This window comes from Carassius auratus, chromosome 21 (genome assembly GCF_003368295.1).
Source record: "Carassius auratus strain Wakin chromosome 21, ASM336829v1, whole genome shotgun sequence".
NCBI lineage: Eukaryota > Metazoa > Chordata > Actinopteri > Cypriniformes > Cyprinidae > Carassius > Carassius auratus.
In genome coordinates, this window is record NC_039263.1 from 906,009 (window position 1) to 931,823 (window position 25,815).

The following is a 25,815-nucleotide window of genomic DNA, read 5'->3' on the forward strand; positions in this document are numbered from 1 at the left end:
CGTCATGGAGATAATAAAACTATCTGAAAACTGTTATGAAAATGAATGGTACAATAAAAATATGACATTAAAACATGTCTGTGAAAACACTGATAAGAACACTGTTAGATTATGATAATAAGAGGGAATGATTTTAATAAAGTATTGAGGAACTTTACGCCAATAAACTAAAGCCCGTTCTATCACACATTCTATGATTTTAATCAGATAACTTAGATACATAAGGGTAGAAAAGGATGCAAATGCTAGTAAACTTTAAGTCATGAGCTACAGCGAGAGACAGAGAGCTCCAGCCTTGATTACAGATGTCTCTTTCATGACAGAGCGTTGAAACACATGCATAGAAAGCAGACAGAATTTACTATAGATTGCAGCTTCTATTGCATGTTCTTGCCGCAGCATAAATGGCTGTCCACTGCTCCGGGTGTGTGTTCACAGTGTGTGTGTGTTCACTGCTGTGTGTGGCACTTTGGATGGGCTAAAAGCAATCCTTCAGCATCGCAGTAGCTATCTGTCCACTGGCTCTGCCATGTTCCCTTGTCCCTCTGGCGCCGCCATTGTCTGTCACTGACCATCGGGACTCCACTCCTCCAGCTCGGTTGGGCTCCTTCCCTCTGGCTCCTTCCAGGTCCTTTGTCACTCTTGCTTCACCGTGGTCTTCTGGATCCCCTCCTCCGCTGCCAGTGCCATTTGCTCCGCCCTGGACCTCCGGATCCTCTCCGTTGCTCTGGCTCATTGACTCTCCTACTCCACCTAGGATTCCTACACCACCTGCTCCGCCACCATTGGTCAGCCCCCTGGAGTTGTTGGCCCTTCCTACTCCATGGCTTATTCCTCCGTCGGCTCCACCATGGGCCACCATCATGGCTGTAGCCTAGGTCTTGCTTGGCTCCTCCCTCCTTCGTCACCCCTATGGACTCTGTTTGCCAGCCTCCTGCCGGGTGTCCGTCCTCCTTCTGAGCCTTCTCTCAGGTTCCCAAGCAATATGTCAGGATGGTAGACCTGTTTTGCTGTGTTTCTGCCCGTTTCTGTTCCTATTTTCCCTTATTTGGTCATGTTCTTATCCTCGTTTAGTTTAATTAGTCATTCAGTGCATCTGTGTTCCTCCTAGTTACCTTGTTATGTCATGTATTTAAGTTCCTGTCAGTGTATTCCTCCTCTGTCGGGTCTATAAGTTGTGTAATTGTGTCTTCCTTTCCTTCCAAGTGTGGATTTATCCTGTCTGTTCATTCCACATGTCCTATGTTCCCTTCTGGCAGCGTATTGAGACATTTAGTTGTCCTCTAGACAAAAAGATTAAAGATCCCTTTAAAAGCATCTGATATAAGGCTATATAAGAGGTATGATATTTTAATGTTTCACCAGACAGTCCTTTTACAACATTTATTAATTTTGGTGTCAACAGACTGCTTCTCTTTATTTGTCAGTGAGATCTAGGCAAAATGCTGAAACATAATTTTTCAGGGTAGAGAACATGGCAAATTTGGCAAATTTATTTGAGATGCCATTTTTTGGTTTGAGCTCTTGTGTTGACTGAACCACAGTTGACAAAAGCTCATCCGGTCTGCTGATATGGAAATCAATTAATTAAACACAACAAGATGTGAAACCTTATCAAATAAATCACCTTATAAGAGGCTCCTACTTTCGAACATGATGTTGTTAGTACTCTTGGTAAATATGATCAAAGAAGGCTATGAAAATACAGGTGCATCTCAATAAATTAGAATTTCGTTGAAGAATTCATTTATTGTAGTAATGCAGCTCGAAACCAAAATGTTAGCCAAAATCATCACAATTAAAAGAACCAAAGACGTAAACTACTTCTAGAACTACTTAAACAACTACTTATAAACTACTAAGACTTAAAGAACGTATTCATAAAGATTCTATAAGAATCCTCTCAGAAAACTCTTAATTTAGCTTAAAAACATTTACGTAGGAGTCTTAGCTTAAGAGCGATTCGGGACCGATTTGAGAGCAACTCTGAGTAAGGAAAAGACAAAAACTTTCATCTTAGTGAGGAGGCGGGGTTGACCCCGTTGCTACGTATGACACAATCTTTTGAAGACTGTGATTGGTTGGTTGTCCAAGAAGGAAAAAAAAGAGTGATTTTAAGGATAGGGTCTATTCTAATTCTCACTTTGAATTTACATGCGTAATTTTTCCTATTTGACCGTTCTCTCTCTCTCTCTCTCTCTCTCTCTCACACACACACACACACACATTATATGTGTGTATATAAATCCTTTTTTTATTTACCATGCTTTTAATTTCCTATAAGGTATTTGATTGGCTTAGAATGATAAAAATGGTTCCACTCTTCCCAATTACAGTGATTGCTATCCTATTTAAGTGGCGGTTTGAATGTTGGTATTAATGTATATACTGTTAGCTTAGTTAGTGGATGAACACAAGGCCATTCTTAAAGGAAAATTCGGGCCGGGTGTCACAGCAAGGGACAAGAAGCAGACATGGGAGCGTATAGCACAAACTATTAACGGTTCATTCCCCCTGCTTGTGCTCACCTAGAAATGACATGAACTGCGACACAATAAGATGTTCTGAAAATGCTGTAATTGTGTGATCACTCTGCTTACAGAAGGTTGTGACAGACCCAAATCATCACTATTGCATTGTTGCATTTTGCCAGTTGCCAAATATCGTAATGTAGTGATTACTCTAATTTCTGGCGCTATGGCATTTCTGCGCTGTGTTGGAGATGTTAGCATGTCTCTAATAAGATCAGTCACAAACATGATCCCTGCACGATCTAATCTATAGCGTCTTATTAACTCCCTGTCATCCATTGTCTGCAACACATTTCTTCTGCCTCTTTGTCTTTCTTCCATTTTCTCCTCTGCTAAAGAAACTCTTAAGCCTCTTAAAAGTCCTCGTCTGTGCTCCTAACAAGTCTGACCTTAAGACATCTTTTAAGGGTTAAGATGCTTTCTGAATTACTTTTTTCTTTGCTAGGATTTTTTTCTTTAATTTTAAAAGTAAGCGCCCACATTTCTAAGAATTTTCTTAGAATTTTGTCAAATTTGGTTAAAATTCAGTCATGGGTGTAGATGGAGTAGAGGAATGGGCTCAGCACACAGCCCTGTGGAACTCCAGTGTTGAGTGTGATGGTGGTGGAGCAGGTTTGGCCTGACCTAACATGTCGAGGTCTGTTGTTTTTAACGTTTGTTTTTAGATTATTTTCCAGTTGAAAGATCCAAACATGGCCCATTATAATATTTCTAGCAGAGTCAGTCCCTTTTTGATTTTTTATCTGTAGGTATTTGACAGAATGAATCAAGCCATGTGTTTAAACAAGATTTCCAGGACCTCCAACAGAATAGTCTCACAACATAAAAAATACAGCAGTATATTTAGTTGTACACATGGGGTACTTTTTTCCCTGTTTTCACCAAACCCATCTTGAGGATTTGCTTCTTAAAAGCACATTGTTTAGTTACATCTGATCATAGAAACCAGTCCTGTTTGAAGTTCCAGTTGTGTCTGACATCTGAATATGCTGGAAATTGTTTTTTTGGTGAAAACATTTTCTTTTCTTGACTCTTTTCTGGTGAAAACATTTTCTTTTCCAAACAAACATGTGGTGATGTATGTGTTGTTCAAGCTCTTTTCTTTTCAAAGATGCTCTATTGGGTTGAGATCTGGTGACTGTAGGGGCCATTTTAGTACAGTGAACTCATTGACATGTTCAAGAAACCAATTTGAAGTGATTTGAGCTTTGTGACACGGTGCATTATCCTGCTGGAAGTAGCCTTCAGAGGATGGGTACATGGTGGTCATAAAGGGATGGACATGGTCAGAAACAATGCTCAGGTAGGCCGAGGCATTTAAAAGATCCCCAATTGGCACTAAGGGGCCTAAAGTGTGCAAAGAAAACATCCCCCACACCATTACATCACCACCACCAGCCAGCACAGTGGTAACAAGGCATGATGGATCCGTGTTCTCATTCTGTTTACAACAAATTCTGACTCTACCATCTGAATGTCTCAACAGAAATCCAGTCTTCAACTGTCCAATTTTGGTGAGGTCGAGCAAAAGGTCGGCCCATTCTTCTCTGACCTGTAGCATCAACAAGGCATTTTCACTCACAGGACTGCCACATACTGGATGTTTTTCCCTTTTCACACCATTCTTTGTAAACCCTAGAAATGGTTGTGCGTGAAAATCCCAGTAACTGAGCAGATTAGATAATTGCATTAATGAGAAATTGAACAGGTGTTCTAATAATCCTTTAGGTGAGTGTATATTCTTTTGGTTTTGCTCATTTAGATAGGTGATTCATTTGGAATTTAGCCTGTTTTGCCTCCTATATATTTTTCTGTGAAACAGGAAACCATGACTGAATATATTCATGTTCAAAATCATCCAGGTGTGCTTAAAATTTTTAATATGAATGGGAAATATGTTTCAGATACATTTTGCTTACAAGAATTTCTAGGGGTACCAATAATTGTGTCCAATGTGTATTTGAGAAAAAAACTAAAACATTTATTTCATAATGATATTTCCCCCCATTTTAAAATCTTTTCCAGTCAAAGCCTAGATTTTTGTAAATAAAAGATCACAAGGATTAACAATGCAGTTTTATTTTCACAGCCCTTTTTGATCATATTTACCAATTGTACCTACAATTCTAAACATGGCAGTGTCGAGTACAGCTGTTTCTTGAGACACAGGCCACCCAGCACATTTTTAGCCTGGGAGTTTTTTCAGAGCCGTCTTGCACTGACACAAGGTCATCTGTAGCTCAGATGGGCCTTGCCCATACTTTCCTCTTAAACCATGTTTCTCAGCTGCACAGCATGTCCTGACCCACACATCTCAAATCTTGATCCAAAAAGTATATAGGACAGTTCAGATGAGGATTATGTATATTTTTAATGTAACTTTTTTTTTTTTTTACAAACAGAAGCATTATTGCAACTACTTCTTGAAACAATAAAACATGTCTGAACATTGGACAACAAAACTGAACCGTACAAGTTAAACTTTATACAGACATTTAACACAAACAAAAATTAACTATCACATACTAAAATGAAACAGCTAAAAAATAGAATGAGAAATTACCATCACACCAACAAAGCATGCCACAGTCACCTGAAATAGAAGAACAAGTAACAGAACAAATCAATTATTCACTAGTGTTGATAGGATTGTATTACAAAAATAAAAATAAATAAACAGTTTTACAGAATCATTCCTACAGTTTTTGAATCGAATGGAATTTTTATTTTATTTGATCTTTCATGGGAGTCAAAGATACAATACAGAATTATAAAGAAATAAAGAAAAACAAAAACACATTCCATCCAAATGACTTATGCATTTCAGGAAGAATGTACCATAGAGAGATAATAAAAACGGAAAAAGAAGAGAAAACACAATAAATATGAAAACAAACAAGCACGGTAAGGTACAGTGTAATATTAACTTTGCACAGTTACAAGGTCAAATTAACAATACTAATCTATGATGATATTTATTATAACATTATTATATCTCCAGAAATTATTTGCACTTTATCTACTGACAACTAAGGAAAATCCCAAATAGAAGAACCATCCGGGTACTGAAATGACCAGCCTGCAGTCTAGATCTTTCACCCATAGAAAACATTTGGTGCATCATAAATAGGAAGATGCAACAAAGAAGACCTAAGACAGTTGAGCAACTAGAAGCCTGTATTACAAGAATGGGACAACATTCCTATTCCTAAACTTGAGAAATTTGTCCTTTTTACAACTTTTTTGAGATGTGTTGATGCCATGAAATTTAAAATCAACTTATTTTTCCCTTAAAATGATACATTTTCTCAGTTTAAACATTTGATATGTTATCTATGTTGTATTCTGAATAAAATATTGAAATTTGAAACTTCTACCTCCTTGCATTCTGTTTTTATTCACAATTTGTACAGTGGCCCAACTTTTTGGGAATTGGGTTTGTACCTAAGACTGTTTGATATTAAAATAGCCACTCCCCTCCTCCTGCCAGAAACATACAATGAAAATGTCGAGCTCTGTCTGATCTAGATGAGCCTATAATATAATAATAATTTTGACAAATTTGTAGTTCTCTTAATGGGATTGTGGTCTCCATGTGACTTAAGGTATAGTCTCAGCCAACCATGTACTCTGCAATGTATCTCAACAATTGTGTAAACCTTGACTGTATTTATATTTCCCTCTAAAGCTTAACATACCACCCAAACATCAAACTATTTACATGTACAAGAACATTCAACAACAAAATGAATAAAATCATTTTTTTAACACCAAGAGTAACCTGGCTCCGAGGGAAAAACCTAAAATCTGTACATTGGAGTTTCAGTCACTCCACAGAGTCCGGTGTTAAGGTAGTTTCCATTGGGCCGTCGTGTCCTTTTTTGTTGTCTAAGGTCAGTGCTGAAGGTGTTTGTTTGGTACTCCTTATATATGTTTGTTCCTCTGCTTCCACAATATGACCCTCTGCTACATCCATCCTCTTATTTGTGCTGTTCGAATCTCCGTAAACATATGCTGGTTTTGTTTTCCTTCCTGACTGTTCTAAGATCTTTGGGCATCTTCTCCAAATAAATTTCCCCCTCAGAGCTAACATGTTGAATAGGTTGGCTCAGCTTCACCCATTTCTTCTCCAGCTTGTCTCATCTTGACGCACTGAGATTTTCTTGATGTCTCCATCCCTGCCCCATTTTATTCCAATGTTCTATGTCAAATTTTTTTCAATATTTGATTGTTCAATTTAAATAGCTTTTTTTCAGGATGGCAGTTCTCTTTCACAGCTTTCACTGTTCATACATTACCAGAAGACCTCATTCTTGTAGTTTTTGAATGTCAAAAATGCATCGCTTTCGACAGAAACATTATATATTAAGGGTGGTGGAAAAAATTTAATCACACATTAATTGCACTTCTATCTTCTACCAATTTACACTGACTGACAAATGAAAATTATTTTCTAATGTTTACAATTTTTTAACACGCATGAACAATAAAAGTAATTATATAGTTAAGCAATATCACATGAGCAATCAGTGCAATATCACACAAGTGCAAATGTGATACTGATCTTATTCAACAGTTCACTAAGAAGTTAATATTGTGTTATTTTAGACAATGTTTTCTGTTTTGCTCAATTTTGACAATGGAAATATAAAGACAAAGTGGAACTGTTTGTCTCCGAGCAACACACAGTGGCATTTCATTTCTTAATCCACATTTTGAATTAATTTGGTGAACCATTTTGCACACTGAACCATTGGACATGTTGGACTTGAAGTGGCGCTGCACAGACCAGTCGTTGTATGACATCAAAGGACCGCGAAAGCAATTCTCAAGCATAAAGAGCCATCTGTATAGCTCTAAGCAGTACTTTGATGTCACACACCAATCAATCTGATGGTAATGACCCGCTTCAAGTCGAACAAGCCTAATGATTCATTGAACCATTCATAAAGAACCAATTACTTCACTCCTGAATGAATCAGCCATTTGAACGAATAAAACTAATTAATAAATGACTACTGGCACTTTTAGTTTATTATTTGGATTATCATTTCATTAAATAAATCATTTTATATTTCCATAGTAACAATAATAATAGTATTAAAATGTAACAGAAATGAGTCGAACAGACAAATTAAAGAGTCTATCAAAGCGATGTTTGAAACACGGAGCCGAATTCCTCAGGAAGTCATAAATCAGTTCTAGTGCCACAAGAACCAAGCAAGATGACCAACCAACTTGTTCACACAACAGCTTTCAACATTAACACCACTAGAACAATTATTGACAATTTCAATTCGAAGAAGAGAAATTTGGTGTCAAATGTGTTGTTCGTAATGGAAATGCAACGCTGGACATCACACGTAAGCCCATGAGATCGAGTTAAACACTTCCATTGACTTCCCCCCACCTAGCAGAACCAGACTGAAATTCCTAAGGGGGGGGGGTGCTTTCAGAGAGTGACAAAGAAACTTCTTTTTGTACATATATATGGACCAGAATGAACTCAAAAAGACTCATAAATGAATCAGTCCATCACTTCACTCCATATTCATTTATGTGTAACCCACACATTTGACTATCATGTCATAATCACTTATTGTGTATGTTTTTTTTTAATAACTATGGCATAGCTTAACGATTCATAGTTATGTTTGGTATGTAGGTGATCGAATCTGCTTTGTAAGATAAACATATGATTTATGTTACCCCCGAGCCAAGACAATATCTGATTGGTCAAGACAACATCTGAGGTGTGGCCAACAGGCCAGTTTAAATACTTAGGACACCATGAAATCTTTGCTTTTAGTCTCTAGCTATGCTGCTGCTATTAGCCAAGTCAGCTTTTAGTTCTAGCCTTGCTTGTGCTATCAGTCATGCCTGCTCTTAGCTTTTAGCTTGTAGCTTTGCTACCTAGCTTTAGCTTCTCTAGCCATGCTGTTTAGTCATCAATGTTTGAGCGCAGTTCCAGCGTGCTTCGGCCTGCAAGCCTGCTGCTACTTAGCCACGATGAGAAGGAACACAACCTTGTCTAGTCAAACTTTATTTCTTTTCTTTTCCGTTTGAGAGTTTCGTGTTCTGTCTTAAGTTTTGTAACGTCGAGTCTCCGACGCCTGACCTCGGATGCCCGTTCAACTTCAACCAGCGCACACGACTCTGCACCTTCAGCCAACGCCATAACCCCATTGGGGAACTCAATGCGAGCGTTAATTAAGTGATTGATAGTTGTTCATGTCTATGCAATTTAACGTATTGCTGTAAACTTGGGATACCATATTTCCATTGTCTTAAACTCATCTTTCCCTAACTTTTGATCTTCATGCAACTTGTGTGAATGTGTAAGTGCGTGCGTTTATGTGTTAGATTAGCTTATATGTCTTAGATTTATCTAATAAAGCCTTATTCATATTGAAAAGAGAAGTATCTTGTATTTTGTGCTTACAAGTTAATGTCTTAAACTGCTTAAACTTTTTACTGTGGTAATTAAACGGCTTGTTCAGTGAATCGCAGGGCGTCTCAGTGATCAGCCGTGAAACAGTGATTCTGTTCAAATTCCCTTTAAAATCTTAAATGATTCCCTTTGAGCTAAATTGACCTGTTTCCGTTACAAAAATAAATTATTAAATGTATAATTCAGCCAACCAGAAATGAAAATTGTCATCATTTACACACCCTGTGTCCAAAAGAGTATATGTAATACATTTTATCAAACTAAATATTTCTTGCTGAAGCTACTTTTTGTGATGTCTGTTTGATTGCTTTACACAACAATGACTTATATTATCTTTTGTGAGTAATTTCTCAGTCAAATTTGATGTGCGATTGATCTAATTAATAACATGATGTGATTAGCTGACCTCATACATCATTCCCCCGGAACTGCTTTGAATATGGATCTTTTTCTTACAAAAACACATCGATTCAATACAGAAGGCCTTTGTTCACCTCCCGGAATTACGTGAGGTACTTATTTTTAATGGATGAGCTTTTTATTAAACTTCTCAAGGTCTGATACAGTTTTTAAAACAACTCCAACTGAATTGGTCTGAAAGAAGAAAGTCATATACACCTATGATGACTTCTGGGTGAGTAATTTATGCCTTAATTTTTATTTTTGTATGAATTAACCTTTTCAGGAATTGAATTTATAGAATTTATTAATAGAATTTATCTTAAGTATCATTTAAAATCCATTAATAAAAATTTAATTAGCCTGTTATTTTCTCACGCTCAAGTCATCCTAAGTTGTATATGGCTTTCTTCTTTCAGACTACAGAAGTTCTAAGCGGCCATGCATTATAATATTTTTTCTTCTTGTTGTCTTCTTAATTTTCTCGTTATCTCGACATAACGAAGTTCGTTTTCTCGTTATAACGACTTCATTTTCTCGTTTTCTCGACATAACGAAGTTCATTTTCTCGACATAACGAAGTTCGTTTTCTCGTTATAACGAATTAATTTTCTCTAAGAAGTTACAAAACTGCGCCAGCAGGTGGCACTATAGACCTGAATATAACTGAAGGGGTGTTGTACACCATCCACTTTACTGTACGCGGACCTTCCTCGTGATCGCTATAATTTGTGCAGTCTTCATTACTGACATTTAATTAATTCATAAATGTTAAATGCTTGAATCAATATGAATATTTTGTGTATTAAGTTCCTGCTAGATGCATGAGTTTCACCAACGCGTTCTGTGTCATAAAATAACTGCTTATCAAAACCAAGGTTGACATCACTGTATTCTGTTTATCTACAGTAGGACGGGATTTAACGATGTAGGCTGATGTGCTTCTTTTCCTTATTACTAATCTTTATTGTTAACCATATTGATGAGAAATGTGATGTATGTAAAATCCATAGGCTAATTTAATTAAGTTTTGTTCTATAATGTTGTAATCGTTTTTTTCTACACACACACAAACACACACATACACACACACACACACACACACACTACACGTAGTCCTACACATGGACAATCTTTTCAAACACAAGCTTGTAACACACATGATATCTGCCACATCATATAATGACTACTACAAATTACAAATTATATATAATTTTATTTCAAATAAAGGGAAAATGAAAAGAGACTTTAATCCAAGCAGCTCTAATTTCGCAGTGTTGCCATTTAAAGTTAATTACAAAAACAAAACGTTCGTTGTACTGTCTCTGGAAAAATCAACAGTGATTGATCAGCCTTTATTTATATACATTTTGTAGACCTTATTATCTAGGCGAAGCTAAATTTGCTGAAATATAGGCTACAGTAAGAGCGCCTGCATGGCTGTCCATCAGATGCCTGTCAAAGTTGAGTTCATTACTAAAGCAACAGTAAAACTGTCATGTTGTTATAACGAGAAAACAAACTTTCGTTATGTCGAGATAACGAGAAAAATAAGTCGTTATAACGAGAAAACGAACTATATATATAAATAAAATGTGCCTCTCACAGCTCCGGGGGGTGAATAAAGGCCTACTGTAGTGAATCCATGCATTTTTGTTAGAAAAATATCCAATTCAAACTTTGGTATGTGGAAGCCATTCCGGCGGATGACGTAGGAAGTCAGCCTAGAATGATTAGTGATGAATGTAGAGAGAAAACAAAACAAAATGCTGGTCATGAATTAGAAGTTCAAATAAAAATGTCGTAGGATTTTGATATAAGCAAAGAGGAAACTGGTTTTACTTTGCTAAAGTAAGCAAACCATCTTTTGGCTTTTGGTACAAGAGCAACCTCTGGCTTCAAGTATGAATGAAACTAATCCCTGAAAAACATCTACATTGACAGAAATGATGAAAGATCTTTATTTGTTGTCCAAAGATGAATGAAAGTCTTATATAATGGGTTTGGACTGATAAGAGGGTGAGTAGGCAAACTAATTTTTCAGAATTGTATAATGTTTTGTAATGGAAAACCTGTATCACTGTTGTAAAACACTTATTATTTTCAACACATATTTGCAACCCATTACACTAAGTGTTTAAAAATGGTTGTAATTTCTAAGCATTTTATGTTTTATTTTTGTTGAACCCCTTGAATTAAAGCATATAGTCTGCAATCAAATGTTCTCATAGGTGAGGGGAAATCATGCCTTTAAGTCTCATACTTAAGGGAAAAACTTAAGGTGCTTTAAGCCACTAGGCACAGGTTTTACACACTGCAGAGTCACAATTACTAGACTAGAGCACCGACACCCTGTGGTGAAATAATCACTCCTTTCTCAGATCAGTTTATGTTGGATTACATCTATAACTTCTGTTGAGTTTGGAAAATTCTGTACATCAGAATATCTACATGTAATAACTAAGATGTATTATTTCAAAACAGAAGTGTGACATGAGGCTCAGTGCAAGTAGTCCATTGCAGTTTGAATCATGCTTTTACATAATGTCCCTTTGTATTGTATATAAATAAAAATAAAAATATTGTTTTGTGTGTGTGTGTGTGTGTGTGTGTGTGTGTGTATATCTCATACATACACTTGGTCAGTTATCATTTTTTTCACTCAAGTTTTATTCCCAAAACATATTCTATTTTGGAACTGTATTTTATTTTATTTTATTAATATTCTAATAATGAAGAAATGTAAATAATTTTCTGTGGTAACTGACATGATACTAAAAAAGTAAAATTTGAATATGCTACACTATATGCTAAACTGGAATATGTTATAAGCTCACCAGAACAATGTAGCACTTCCTACTTGAGGTCATGGGGAAGTCATAGACAAGTATATCAAAACGGAAGGTGTGATTGCAGTAGGTCTCCGTATCCCTACACACATAAATCTAGTTTTTGTTAATGAGAAATTACACCAGACATACATTAAAAAATATGAAAAGGCATAGAGCAACATCATTCACCTGTTTGAAACCTCAATGATGAAGAAGAAACGTGGCGATACTGCAGGGTTCTTGGATAGCACATCAGCACAGGGTGAGTTAGGCTGGCAAATCCACCTACACAAAAAGTTTCCTCATGAAAACAGCTTGACTCAAATGATGGCACAGAACAGCATGGGCCAGTTGCAAGAACACTGCCACTATGCTAAAACTGTCTTAAAGGGGTCATATGATGCAATTTCAAGTTTTACTTTCTCTTTGGCATGTTACAAATATATTATTTGATTGGATATATATTAAAATAAGCATTAAGGCTGATTTACTGATGTCAGAGACATTGTTTTGGGTTTTTTTTTTTTTTTTTGAGAGAGAGAGAGAGAGAGAGAGAGAGAGATGATGGCATAAAAATGTTTTGAGATTTAATAAGAAACTGACTGCTGAAGACCCTAAAATTTAAAATGGGTGTTACCTGATTCCATTGTTTTTGGTGCCATTAAAGATAAATAATCCTTCCTCATTGAAGTTGCAAGAGGTTATGTTGTCCTTACAACCCTTTATATCCCATATACGTGCTCGCTGTGATCTATTACAAAGACAAACATGTTAACAATCTAAATGAGGACAATCAATTTTTTTTCATGGTTACTTGTGCATTTTTGGAAAACTAACCAAAAAGCTTAAATCGGTTTACACACACTGAAGAAAGATGACTTTCTCAAAAACTATGCAAGAGGGAAGCAGTGTCTGCCACTTGCAGAACATATCATTTGTGATGCATTGCCCTACATGTTTAATATATTGCTGGAGTTGTGGGAAACGTAATGGTGTACTAAATAAAATGACTGAAGTTTGTCATGCTGCTGTTTTGTACCTGTAATTGAGACTGTTATACCTCATAACCTCTTTAGGGCTGTACAGCTGAATGTTCTTCCTTGAGTGAGGACCACCACCAACTATCTTCAAAGTGTAGCTAAAAAACATACACACAGACTGTGTAATACCTAAATACTACATGATATCTGGGGAACAGAAAAAGCAACTTGAAATTCACTTCCTGAAACTGTTCATATAAATCATGAGGAGCTTTACCTGCCAAGAAATTTCCTAGACTCTCCTAGGACCAGATCCTGAATGAGGAGGAAGGGAAAGAACACTACAGAGAGAAAGAGAGAGAGTGACTCTTTAATTACTATTTAAAGTTAATATACAAAAAATAATACCTTGAAATAAATATTTAACCCACCTAAACAATGTTTATTCAAATAGGTTCAAACTTTGTGTAAAGCTGTCTTATGTTGATGTTAAATATGATTATCAAACGGCATCTCTTCATCTCAGCCAACCCACTACATTGCAAGGAAATCACTCGCATATGCGACTAAATCTTCACTCTGGTGACTAAATGATGTGTAATACTAGCCAATGGTTTATAAATTATCAGATTTTACTTGCCAGCATTTGAGTTGGAGGCTAAGTATATGTTTAGCTCAGATATATGTTGACTCGCCGACCACTCTCTGATGCTGTACTAAATAAAATGACTAAAGTCTGTCATGCTGCTGTTTTGTACCTGTGCATGTACAGTGCTCTCTCCATACTCAGTACCACGACTGAGGTGCCCTTGAGCAAGGCATCGAACCCCCAAATGCTTCCTGGGAGCCGTAGCATAAATGGCTGCCCACTGCTCCGGGTGTGTGTGTTCACAGTGTGTGTGTGTTCACTGCTCTGTGTGTGTGCACTTCGGATGGGTTAAATGCAGAGCACAAATTCTGAGAATGGGTCACCATAATTGGCTGAATGTCACTTTCACTTTCACTTTTTCACTCTCTGTCAAGTGATCTGTGATATATTTCAGTTCATCTCAATGGACGCGTAGCACACCTGTGTTTTTGTATTTGGAGTACCTTAAAGGGGTCATATGATGGGATTTCAAATTTTCCTTTCTCTTTGGAGCGTTACAAGCTCTTGGTGAATAACGAAGTTCTCTATCAAAAGCTACTCTCGATGCTGCGCTCAGTAGCGCTAATGGGGAGAACATTCTTTGTTCGGCCGGTTGTGAAGCATGTGTGTCAAACACGCCAAGAATTGGCTTAAATAACCTCGGCAGGTTACGTCACTGATAACGTCCACCTGAAGGTTATAAATAGACGTGAAACGGAAACATTCTCAGGTTTCTTTGTCCTCAGAGACCGCATTGTGTGTGTGTGTGTGTCACCCTGATGAAAGTATTAGTTTAGTATTAGTAAAAGAAAATATAAAGGAAAAATAAAGTTCTAACTATTCTAGCTGATTCTATGAGAGATGCGTGCCTCGCTCTCCATGGCCGATCTCTGAAGAGAAATCTCATGTTTATTGTTTGAAAAAAAAAAAGGCTGCTTTCGCGTTCTAGAGTGGCAGTTGTAAGCACCGCGGTTCACTTCCTATCCGTGCTAGGCTCTTTGCTCTCGCGAGGAACGAGCTGCTTCCCGCTCAATAAGGGTGCTTTTATACCTGCCTCATTTAGTTCGGTTGAATCGTACCAGAGTTCGTTTCCCCCTATAGTGTGGTTCGATTGGGCAGGTGAGAAAGCAGCAATGGCACTCGGGTGCGCACCAAACAAGCGTAACGAGACCTGCTTGAAGAAGTGGTCTCGGTATGCTTTCAAACCAACTCTGGAGCGGTTCGTTTGTGGTGAGAATGTGATCCGACCTCGAACAGACCCAACTGCAAAAAGTACTGATAATTTTTGGACTAAACCAGCTGCCGTAGTCAGCTGCGTTGTGCATTATGGGATGAGGAAGTGTGTGTTGACAGTTTGCCCTATAGCATAGCAGCTCGTGGACAAGCTTGGAGTAGTGAAGAGGTGCCTTTGCTGGAAGTTACGAGAGATTCCCGCTCGCCGTTTGCAGTGCATTAGAACGTTGTTTTCAAGCCGCATCCGCGCTTCATTCCAGAAATGTATTTTTTGCATATTGTGGTGTATACAAACAATGTAATAGATTATGGCCAAGGACAAAACCAGCCCGCGCAGTCGTCTCTCTATAGTTTTGCTTTCTCCGTGTTGTTTGCTGGCTTTTCCTCTTTTGTTGGAATTTTCCCGCACGTAAAATCTGACCAATCGAAAAGCAGTTTAGGAAATACGTCATGGCCATTGAGTGATGTAGACGTAAAATATATATACGAAAAGACAGCAATTGTTCCCTGCCAAGCCAGGTACTGTAGCAGCATCTGCACTTGGATGGAACGCATTTCGTGCTGTGGGTCAGACTAGTGCTGCCCTGCACACCATAGGTTCTGCAGGCGTATAAGGCTGATCGAAAAAATAAATAAATCTGAGTGCCAGGAGGAGACTTTTAGTATGTTTCTCACGCACTGTGCTCAAGTGTCGGGGGTGTCAAAAATAAATAAATAAACAGTCCCGACCCGATCCAGCTCCTCTGGGGTAGGAGGTTCAAAGAGAGAATGTGGCGAGTTGTGCGCCCCTCATAAGACTGGGGAGCAGCTTATAACACTTGGCAGCCGCAGATGTAGCTGGACTAAAGTACGGTCATCACGACCAAAGCAAGGGCCTTAAGCTGTTCCCGGGACAAAGGGTGTGTCCCCTCAGGGAGGGCCCTGGAAAATTTCATCAGAAGTGTAAGGCTCCTTCCTGGCACCCTTAGGGGATCACTGAACAACCTCCGCCACCACCGGTGTTTCGGGGGGCAGTGGTCTCCAGTGAAATGATACATGCTCTGTTGCTTCCTGCCACGTTTCAGGATACCAGACATTTTAACCCCCTCCCCCCCCCACAACAAACAAAGTGTCACAATTAGTGCCCCTGGCAGCGTGGAAGCTACTGCCAAATATCTCCCCATGAGTTGAAAGAACTGTAGTGAAGGGCTACAGGATTCAGTTTGCACATCGTCTTCTGCGTTTCAACAGCGTGGTCTCCACCTCTGTGAAACCGGCACGTGCATATCGTTGACACAGGAATCACAGACTCTGCTGGTCAAAGGGGCCATAGAATGTGTTCCCCTGCCAGACAGAGAGTCAGGCTATTACAGTCGGTATTTCTTGATTCCCAGGAAAGAGGGGGGGCTGCATCCAGTCATAGATCTAATGGACGTGTATTTTCATTTTGAAATATTGCCACAACTCAGGAGGTTCCTTTCGGGGGCGAAGCATACCAGTATCAGGTTCTTCCATTCGGCCTAGCTTTGTTATCCCGCACTTACACGAAATTCATGGATGCAGGTCTGGCTCCTCTACGACTCCAGGGCATCCACATTTAAAATGTATATAAACGACTGGCTGAATCTGACCCAGTCTCAAGAGCTTGCGCTTCGACATCAGCATGTCGTCCTAGCTCATCTCGAATCTCTGGTTTGGGATGGGATTCGATCACAATGCAGGCACAGCTGTCTCCTGCATGTGTCAAATCCATTTTATACACCCTAAAGAACATCAAGCTAGGCCAGAATGTCACTGTTCAGGTCTCATGGCAGCTGCATCCACGGTGATACCTTTGGGCCTCCTGCACATGAGATCGTTTCAGTTGTGGCTCAGAGCCAGGGGATTTCATCCAAGGGCCAATCACCAGTGGTAAATAAGGGTTAAACGCCAGGGGCTTCGTACCCTATCTATGTGGTTCAGACCCTGGTTTCTGACTTTGGGTCCCACTCTAGGTCCGTGTTTTCATCGCAAGATGCTAATGACAGACACATCCCTCATGGGCTGGGGAGCGGCCTTAGTTGGCTGTCCAGACCAAGGGATCTGGAAAGGTCATCTTCTCAAATTGACACATCAATTGCCTCGAAATGAAGACTGTATTTCTGGCCCTGTAATACTTCCTCCAGCAGTTGAGAGGCTACCATGTCCTAGTGCGGGTGGACAACACATCTGTAGTCTCTTACATAAATCCCCAGGGTGGACTGCAGTGGAGCAGCTCGACCGAGTTAGCACACCAGGTTCTGCTTTGGGCACAGGACAAGTTCCTGTCCCTCAGGGCGATTTACATTCCTGGGCATATGAATGTGGGAGCAGACTTGCTGTACAGACAAGCTGTGAAACACGGGAAATGGAAACTTCACCCCTAAGTAGTCAAATCTGGGAAAGATTTCAAGTAGCAGAAGTAGACCTCTGTGCTTCACAGGAGATGGCACAATGTCCCCTCTTCATCTCTCTGACTCATCCAGCTCCCCTGGGTCGGGACGCTATGGCCCATGCCTGGCCCAGACTGCGTGTTTACACCTTTCCTCTGATTGCTCTGCTCCCGGGAGTCCTGGCCAAGGTCTGTCGACAGGGGTCTCGCCTCTTACTGATAGCGCATCGTCACGACCGGAGTTTAGTTCTCAGATCTAATATCCCTCCTCGATTGCTCGCCAATGGCGATTCCAGTCAGGAGAGATCTTCTCTCACGCACCGGGGACAGTACATCACCCCCGGCCTGAGCTTTGGAAACTTCACGTCTGGCCCCTGAGGGGGACCAACTAGAGATGCTGGCCTTCCAGCCACAGTAATAGAGACTATTCTTAGTTCTAGGACTCCCTCAACTAGAAGAACGTATGCCCTGGTATGGAGTGTTTTTGAGGGCTGGTGCATGACACACCATGCAGACCCAGCTCCGGAGTGAGTAGTCAAGAGGAGGTCCAGCAGCGATCTCCACTGTGGCCTCCCGTTGACCCGGGGTTCGGATGGGAGCCGCCGTTTCCCCATTGTGGACAGAGAGGGGAGAGGAAGTGTACAAATTGGCTGAGCCAGCACCGCTGTGCAAGATGGCCGCCAGTCTAGGGCCGCTGCACAAAATGGCCACCAACCCAGCGCCGCTCTGCAGCATGGCCGCCAACCCAGCACCACGAGGCAAGATGGAAGCCAGTCCCACACCACAGCACAGGATTGCCGCCAGCTCAGTGCCACGAGGCAACATAGCTGCCAACCCAGCACCATGAGGCAAGATGGAAGCCAGCCCCAGACAACAGCACAAGATGGCCGCCAGCTTAGCGCCATGAGGCAAGATGGCCGCCAGTCCAGCGCCACAGCACAAGATGGCGGCCAACCCAGCGGCAAGAGGCAAGATGGACGCCCGGAACAGCGCCACAGCACAAAGTGGCCACCAGTCCAGCGCCACAGTGCAAGATGGCCGCCAGCTCAGCGCCAACGCCTAAGATGGCCGCAGAGACGTTTTTGGATTATTTCTCCAGGCTGTCAAAAATCCTAGAGATTACCAAAACTGTTCACGTCACGTCGGCTGAGCCAGCACCACAGTATACGATGGCCAACAACCCAGCGCCGCTGCGCAACATGGCCGTCAGCCTGGAGCCACTGCAGAGGGTGGCAGTTACAGTGGGTTTTCCTGAGTTGCGTCAGGTTCCCGTTGACCCTCCGGAGTTGAGTCAGGTTCCGATTGACCTTCCAGAGTCGAGTCATATTCCCGTTGACCCTCCAGAGTTGAGTCAGATTCCTGTTGACCTTCCAGAGTCGAGTCAGGTGCCCGTTGAATTTCCAGAGTTGAGTCAGGTTCTGGTTGACCCTCCAGAGTCGAGTCAGGTGTTCATGGACCCTCCAGAGTCAGGGTTAGTAACCGTCGATCTTCCTTAGTCAGTGTTAGTTACCGTTGACCTTCCAGAGTCAGGGCTAGTTCCTGTCGACCTTCCAGATTAGAGTCAAATTCCAGTTGACTGTCCAGAGTCAAGTCAGGCTCCTATTGACCATCCAGAGTCAAGTCACGTTCCAGTTGATTCCCCAGAATCAAGTCAGATTCCTGTTGACTTTCCAGAGTCGAGTCAGGTGCCCATTGACTTTCCAGAGTTGAGTCAGGTTCCGGTTGACCCTCCAGAGTCGAGTCAGGTGCTCGTGGACCCTCCAAAGTCGAGTCAGGTCCTCGTGGACCCTCCAAAGTCGAGTCAGGTGCTCATTGACCTCCCAGAGTCAGGGTTAGTCACCGTCGACCTTCCAGAGTCAAGTCAGGCTCCTGTTGACCATCCAGAGTCAAGTCACGTTCCAGTTGATTCCCCAGAATCAAGTCAGATTCCTGTTGACCTTCCAGAGTCGAGTCAGGTGCCCATTGGCTTTCCAGAGTTGAGTCAGATTCCGGTTGACCCTCCAGAGTCAAGTCAGGTGCAAATAGACCCTTCAGAGGCAGGGTTAGTCACCATGGACTTTCCAGAGACAAGGCTAGTCACCGTTGACCTTTCAGAGTCAAGTCAAGTCACTGGTGATCTTCAAGGATAGATTTAAGTCAACGGTGATCTTCAAGGACTGAGTCAAGGCACCGGGGATCTTCATGAACAAATGCAAGTCACCAATAATCTTCATGAGCAGAGTCAAGTCAGCACCGATCCTCTGGAATCCAGTATAAACACCATGGGATTACTAGAGTTTCGTCCTCCCGTTGGTCTGGCCACACAGATTTGGTGGTCTTCTGCTCTGCCCTGGTGGGCTTCCGCCCTGACCACATGGCTGTGGTGGTCTTCTGCTCCGCCCTGGGGGACTCCGGCCTCGACCACAAGTATGTGGTGGTCTTCTGCTCCGCCCTGGGGGGCCTCCGCCCTGACCACACGGTTGTGGTGGTCTTCTGCTCTGCCCTGGGGGGCTTCCGCTCTGACCACACGGTTGTGGTGGTCTTCTGCTCCGCCCTGTGGGGCTTCTGTCTTGACCACATGGTGGTGGTGGCTTTCTGCTCCATCCTGGGGGGCATCCGTCCCGACCACACGGAGGTGGTGGTCTTCCGCCCTGACCACACGGTGGGCATTACGAGATGTCCTTCATGGACTTATGTTTTTGTGTTCTTTTGTTTTTCTGTCTGTTTCCTCCTTTGGACCTGGCCCTCCGTCCCTCCCCCTGATCCTCCGCCAGTCCACCTCCCTCCTGGGTTTCTAGTCTGTGTCTGTCGTTCCGTTTCCCTCTAGGACCTGGCCCTCCGTCCCTCCCCCTGATCCTCCGCCGGTCCACCACCCTCTTGGACTCCTTGTTTTGTGTTGCACTTCTCTTGTCTCTGGTTCCCCATTTTACCTGGTTGTCTTGTCTCTGTTTCCCCATTCTACCTGGTGCTCCTGTCTCTGTGTACCATGTTATCTGGCCCTCCGTCCCTCCCCCTAGTCCTCCGCCGCTCCACCTCCCTCCTAGTTTCTTTGTCTGTTGGTTTTCCCTTGGTTTCGGGTGGAGTATCTGGCAGCTGCTCCGTGGAGGAGGGGGTAATGTCACGCTGTCAGTCTCTGTTTTCCTGGGTGTCCACTAGTGAGCTCATTCTCCTTAGGCACTTCACCATAGGCACTATAATTCCTCTAGTCTGGTCCTGTCTTCACAGTAATTGCACTCCAGTTAATTGCACCAGGCGTAGGCAATCTATTGTCATTAGTCTCCTTATAAATACCTATCTTTCCCTGTTGTTTGTATGGAGTACCCTTCGTGGTATCAGTGTTCTCGTCTCCCGAGTCTTACCCTTGCCTTCTCGTCCTCCGAGTTCCCGTTCCTTTCCTTCCGGTTCAATCTTTTGTTTTGTTTGTCTCCTTGGACTGTTGATTTGGATTACCCTCATTTGTTTAATAAATCACCTGCAATTGGATCTCTCCCTCTCCTTGTGTTTCTCTGGTGCATGATCGTTACAAGTGGGCATTTACTTCCGAGTCTACAATCCATCACAGCTATTCAAACAGAACATTCTGCTGAGGGTGATTAAAAACAGGACAGAAAATAGCCTATTATTAACAAATTGTGTTTTTTTATATCGATAACATTATAAGTGGACCTTAGACAACAGTACAAAATAAAAAATAAAACATGAACAAATTAGTTAAAAAGGATAATTGATAGGGCACAGCTGAAAGAGTGAGAGAAATTGTGCTGACTGAAAACAAAGGTCCATGAAGGGTAAAAGTGTGAAAGAATGCCCCCACCTGGAAGGCGTGTCCTTGGCTGTGAAGAAAAGGAGACAAGGAGGATGAGAGTGGCGCAGGGATGGTGAACAGGAGCATGCTAATCGTGAAAGGGGCTTTCAAAGGGGTTGCACACAAAAGCAGAGAGATGCAGGAGGAGGCTCTGGAGGAGGACGGATGACCAGGAGGAGGCAGAACAAGGAAATCCAAGGTGGTGATGATGAAAGTGAACAGCCTTGAGCAGATAATGTTGGCAGCTGTTCAGCCCACAGCCAAGACTGTGCCCCATGGATTTCTGGAGATAGAGCCTACCGCGCAGACAAAGAGCCAAAGTAGTGGAGTGACACCGAAGACCCTGACGGCCACAACTGAGCTGTTGCGATTACCCTGCAGAATGCTGGAGTTGAGGGAGGAAAGAGAACAGGCGTGGAAGCCAATGGCTCCTCAGACCCAAGAGAAGGTTTCTCCCAGTAGTCCAGAGGTGTAGCCACACCATTGAGAATACACACTAGGGGTATAATGTGAGGTGACGAAGACTAGATGGCAGGAATGGCTAGGGACTGGACAAGAAACTGCAGAAACAAACACAGCCATATCACTCTGCAGCCCAAGACTAGTTGCCCACTGAAGCTAAGCAGGGTTCAGCCTGGTCAGTTTCTGGATGGGAGACCTCCTGGGAAAACTAGGTTGCTGTTGCAAGAGGTATTAGTGTGGCCAGCAAGGGATTGCTCACACTGTGGTCTGTGTAGTTCCTAATGTCTCATTATATTGACGGAGACACTATGCTGTCAAAAAGCACCGTCTTTCGGATGAGACATTATGAGACATAGTGCAGAAACCAACCAAAAAACAAACAAAAACACTACCACAAAAACACTGCTTATCTATTCTAGGTCGGGTCATCTGTCATGCCTGGGTGGAATAAACAAACTTGTAGAAGAAGAATTAAATGAATAGACAGTCTTTTAATAATCCAAAGAGAGTAAATCCAACAGAGAAGTAAGCACCACAATACATAATAGATATGACAGCCGACAAACAAGAACTGAAACTGTGGAACTTAAAATACACAAACAAATGAGGTACTAGTGATCATCTGACACTAATGAGGGTCTAAAATAAACAAACCAAGGGAAACAGTGCTGTCTGAGAAAAGTCCATGTGGAGTGAACGTGTGACAGGCAGCAGGTTCTTACAGTTTTTATAGTAGAAACAGGGTGTATCTTGGTCTGGATTCAAACAACTGAAGTTCCTTCTGTTGAGCCGTACAGCCTCCAGCAGAGCAGTACTGGCATCAAACACCAATCGGTTACCAGGAGGGCAACCAATATAGACAGGCAAATTCTGTAGACCCTAAGAGAGAGAACATGACAAAATGAGCCTCAAAGAGTAAGAAAGGGAGAGGAGAACAACAGAGTAAAAGAGTGAAGATGTATGAGCATTACACTGAGAACCATCCCACGGTCAATCTGCTGAAAACACTGTCTTGGTGAAATGCCAATCTGAAAATTAACAAATAAACACAAACCATAGATATACATCTACAATATCAAATCTGATTGCCAATCGTTAATTTTTGCATTGTTTTAATCTGTACATTTTCTTCAGTGATATTTTAACTCTGACCCTGAACAACACGCTGAAAGGCAAAAGTTTCTCTCCTGGATACACCTTGCCTTCAACCATCCCTTTGTCAGTCACCGTCACCTAGATAACAGTGCAGAAGATCAGAGTAACAGATGAACAAACACTCCATATATGATAGTACAAACTGATATAGCTAGGTGTTTATGTGTGGTAGGGTTAAGTGCCTTATAAAGGACCCCTCCATAGTTAAATTGCACGTATCTCTGGAGAGTCACCCTCAGATATTTAGAATTTGGGACCGTCGCAAACATTCTGATGTCATTTACTGCACGCTCTCCTGGAACAAAACACATACTATTAGCAGGCCAGTCAATACATAAAACTAATCCCCATTTTTGTACTTCACAATGATTTTACATTTTTAAAAATAAAATACAGTTACATAAGTATACAGTATACAGTTCTATAAGTATAATAATGTTAACACCAAAAGCAAATGTAGCAAATTAGTGTTTCTGCATAAGCGTACAAGCTGATGTTCACAGCATTCTGCTTCTCAAATATTGGCACAATTGTGAATGCATGAAATAAGTGACAGGCAGAAAACAACCTAAAATGACGGTCTAAACAATTTTTTAGATTGAATTACAAATGTACAAAAAAAATCATTCAGCATTAGATTAAGCGTATACAGTATGTCAATTCCTAACCGATAGACTGTAGAGTGAGCTGATGGGCTCTAATGAACAGAGAGAATGAGAATGAGGCTGTTCTGTCCAGGTAAACTCTATCTGGAAGTCTTGTCGTTATGTTTCCTTTGCTGTCTGTGGTAACACCTGACACATTATTATAAGACAGGTACAAACAAAAGTCCTGAAACACAACAAAAATTCACATGGTAAAATGACAACTCTATTAGACAGTTGCCTGAAAGATATAACTCGCATCTGAACTATTCATACATGTATTTTTGTTCTAACTTGCATTTTTGTTTACATTTTTAAAACTGTTAATAGCAAACTGTTTATTTGCAATAGAATTAAAAAAGAAATCGGTCACCTTATAGTGCACACCACTGCATGAATCCACCATGCGTGAGATGGGGCTCTCTTTAGGATCTCCAATGACCTAAAAAAGGAAGGAGTAATACAGTATAACTCCACTACAATGTAACTACATAAGATAAGCATATGTACAGTTGCAATCAAAATTATTAAACCCCCTTGACCTGCAAGACATATTGCGGCAGAGAACAACATTTTATGAAATCAATTTAACAAAGGCATCAGTAAAGTATTAGAGAAAATTAGTTAATACACTTTTGAGTGATTCTGAGAATGAAATATTGATGAATCATGATCAAATTCAAATTGGCTCTAAACATTCAACCAGATATTCGCAATGAGAATTAAGCCTGGAGACTGAACAGGTCACTCAAGTACATTCTACGACTGATCCCTGAACCAAGCAGTAGTAGATTTGGATGTGTACTTTGTGATGATTGTCCTGCAGGAAAGCCAACTGATCATCAGCTTCAGTCTTTGCACCAAAGGCAATCCAATTCTTGTCAAAATGGCCTGATGCTTCAAAGAATCCATGATGTCTTTAGCTTTTGTGAGATCTCTGTTGACATTTTTGCTTCTCAACACATGCATGGGCTAACTGTATGTGTAACAGCTCAAGCTATTTCTGTTTTTAATAGAGTTTCTAAAAGCTTAATTGTGTTTTGAGACCATTTTATTCCTCACCATGCAAATAAGTGATTAAAAAACAGCAATGTTGAATAGGGGTTGAATAATTATGACATAGCAGTATTATTAAAAACTAAAAAATATTACATTATATATTGACAATATCACTTTTAATATGCCAGTGAACTGTTATAGATGCAATTTTTATTTTGTATCTGGATCTTTAGAAAAGCTTGCATTTGTAAAGTACTGCAGTCTCTGAGGGGTTGAATAATTTTGATTGCAACTGTATATGAAGATGTATCTTTCAAAATCTTCTCTGCAGCAGAAAGTGATATCCACAGGATAATGTTAAAATATAAGTAATTATTTTGAAACCAGCTTTTACAGGTAGTAGCTATATCTACAATAACAATTCATATAAATACAGTGTATAAATATCAATCCCTCCAGGATTTCACGAATTTTGTATTTTAGTGATTCTTGCGATCAAAATTAAATATGGCACTCCATATTTTGCTGCGGCTCTTCTCGAAATTTGCGATGATATTTGCTGCATTTCTTATTGTTTTGCAGAGAAAATATACCACAGAGAACATTCTTCTAACACTGTTATGACTTTTCTGACTTCGAGAACCACTGTAGGGCTGTAGAACGACACCAGCACCTGTGCCATTAAGTTCTACAGAAGGTGGCTCCAGCACCTGACAGTTTCACTAGTTCACGCTTACATATAATTAGCTGAGGTATGGTATGCGTATTTGGCGTGCTGTCCGGGGAAGGGCTACGAGCTCGGGAATTGCCCGAACCTAGAGTACCCCCCCCCTTCCCCGTATATTGTAAAGTGGACTTGAAGTGAGGAGATGGGGTGGAGGAGGGATGCTGATAAACCGTCAATGGATAGAGGTAAGTCAGCGATATTTATACTGTGGGATTGATTACTTGATTGTGGTCCACCTGTGATGATTAGGCTAAGTATCTGACGCGCTCCTCCCGAATCTTCATTGATAATTACATAAAGCACTCTCCCTAATCACACATGTACATCTCAGACTCAGACACATCTGATTTCTGCATTTACATAGGCTATATTAGGGAGTGGAAATGGCCTATAAGTACTTCTCTGCAGCCATCTACTAGTGGTCATTTAATATTTTATTTTTATTTTTAAATAAGTGTTTGCTTTCCTACATTATAAAACTTTTAGTTTTATACAACGGGGATATCTATTAAAGATGAACAAATATCGTCACATTAAAAATAACTTTCAAATTCTGTAATACTTAAAGCATTGAAGTGCTGGAAAAAGTTGTGTGGAGCATT

The 25,815-nt window shown here is 40.9% G+C and overlaps 1 protein-coding gene across 1 annotated transcript in view; it reads right to left on the reverse strand.

Moving 5' to 3' along the window:
• Positions 1 to 4,643: 4,643 nt before the first annotated feature.
• Positions 4,644 to 25,815, reverse strand: part of LOC113038167 (cation channel sperm-associated protein subunit gamma) — a 32,260-nt gene continuing 11,088 nt past the window's right edge. Inside the window, exons 18-29 of the mRNA XM_026195400.1 lie at positions 23,861 to 23,929; positions 23,512 to 23,674; positions 23,026 to 23,138; positions 22,841 to 22,921; positions 22,660 to 22,716; positions 22,411 to 22,567; positions 13,470 to 13,533; positions 13,252 to 13,350; positions 12,850 to 12,963; positions 12,402 to 12,497; positions 12,219 to 12,312; positions 4,644 to 5,124 (exon numbers count right to left, since the gene is read on the reverse strand). Coding sequence (XP_026051185.1) covers positions 5,071 to 5,124; positions 12,219 to 12,312; positions 12,402 to 12,497; positions 12,850 to 12,963; positions 13,252 to 13,350; positions 13,470 to 13,533; positions 22,411 to 22,567; positions 22,660 to 22,716; positions 22,841 to 22,921; positions 23,026 to 23,138; positions 23,512 to 23,674; positions 23,861 to 23,929 — 1,161 coding nt within the window. The 3' untranslated portion in view covers positions 4,644 to 5,070. The remainder of the gene's footprint in view (positions 5,125 to 12,218; positions 12,313 to 12,401; positions 12,498 to 12,849; positions 12,964 to 13,251; positions 13,351 to 13,469; positions 13,534 to 22,410; positions 22,568 to 22,659; positions 22,717 to 22,840; positions 22,922 to 23,025; positions 23,139 to 23,511; positions 23,675 to 23,860; positions 23,930 to 25,815) is intronic.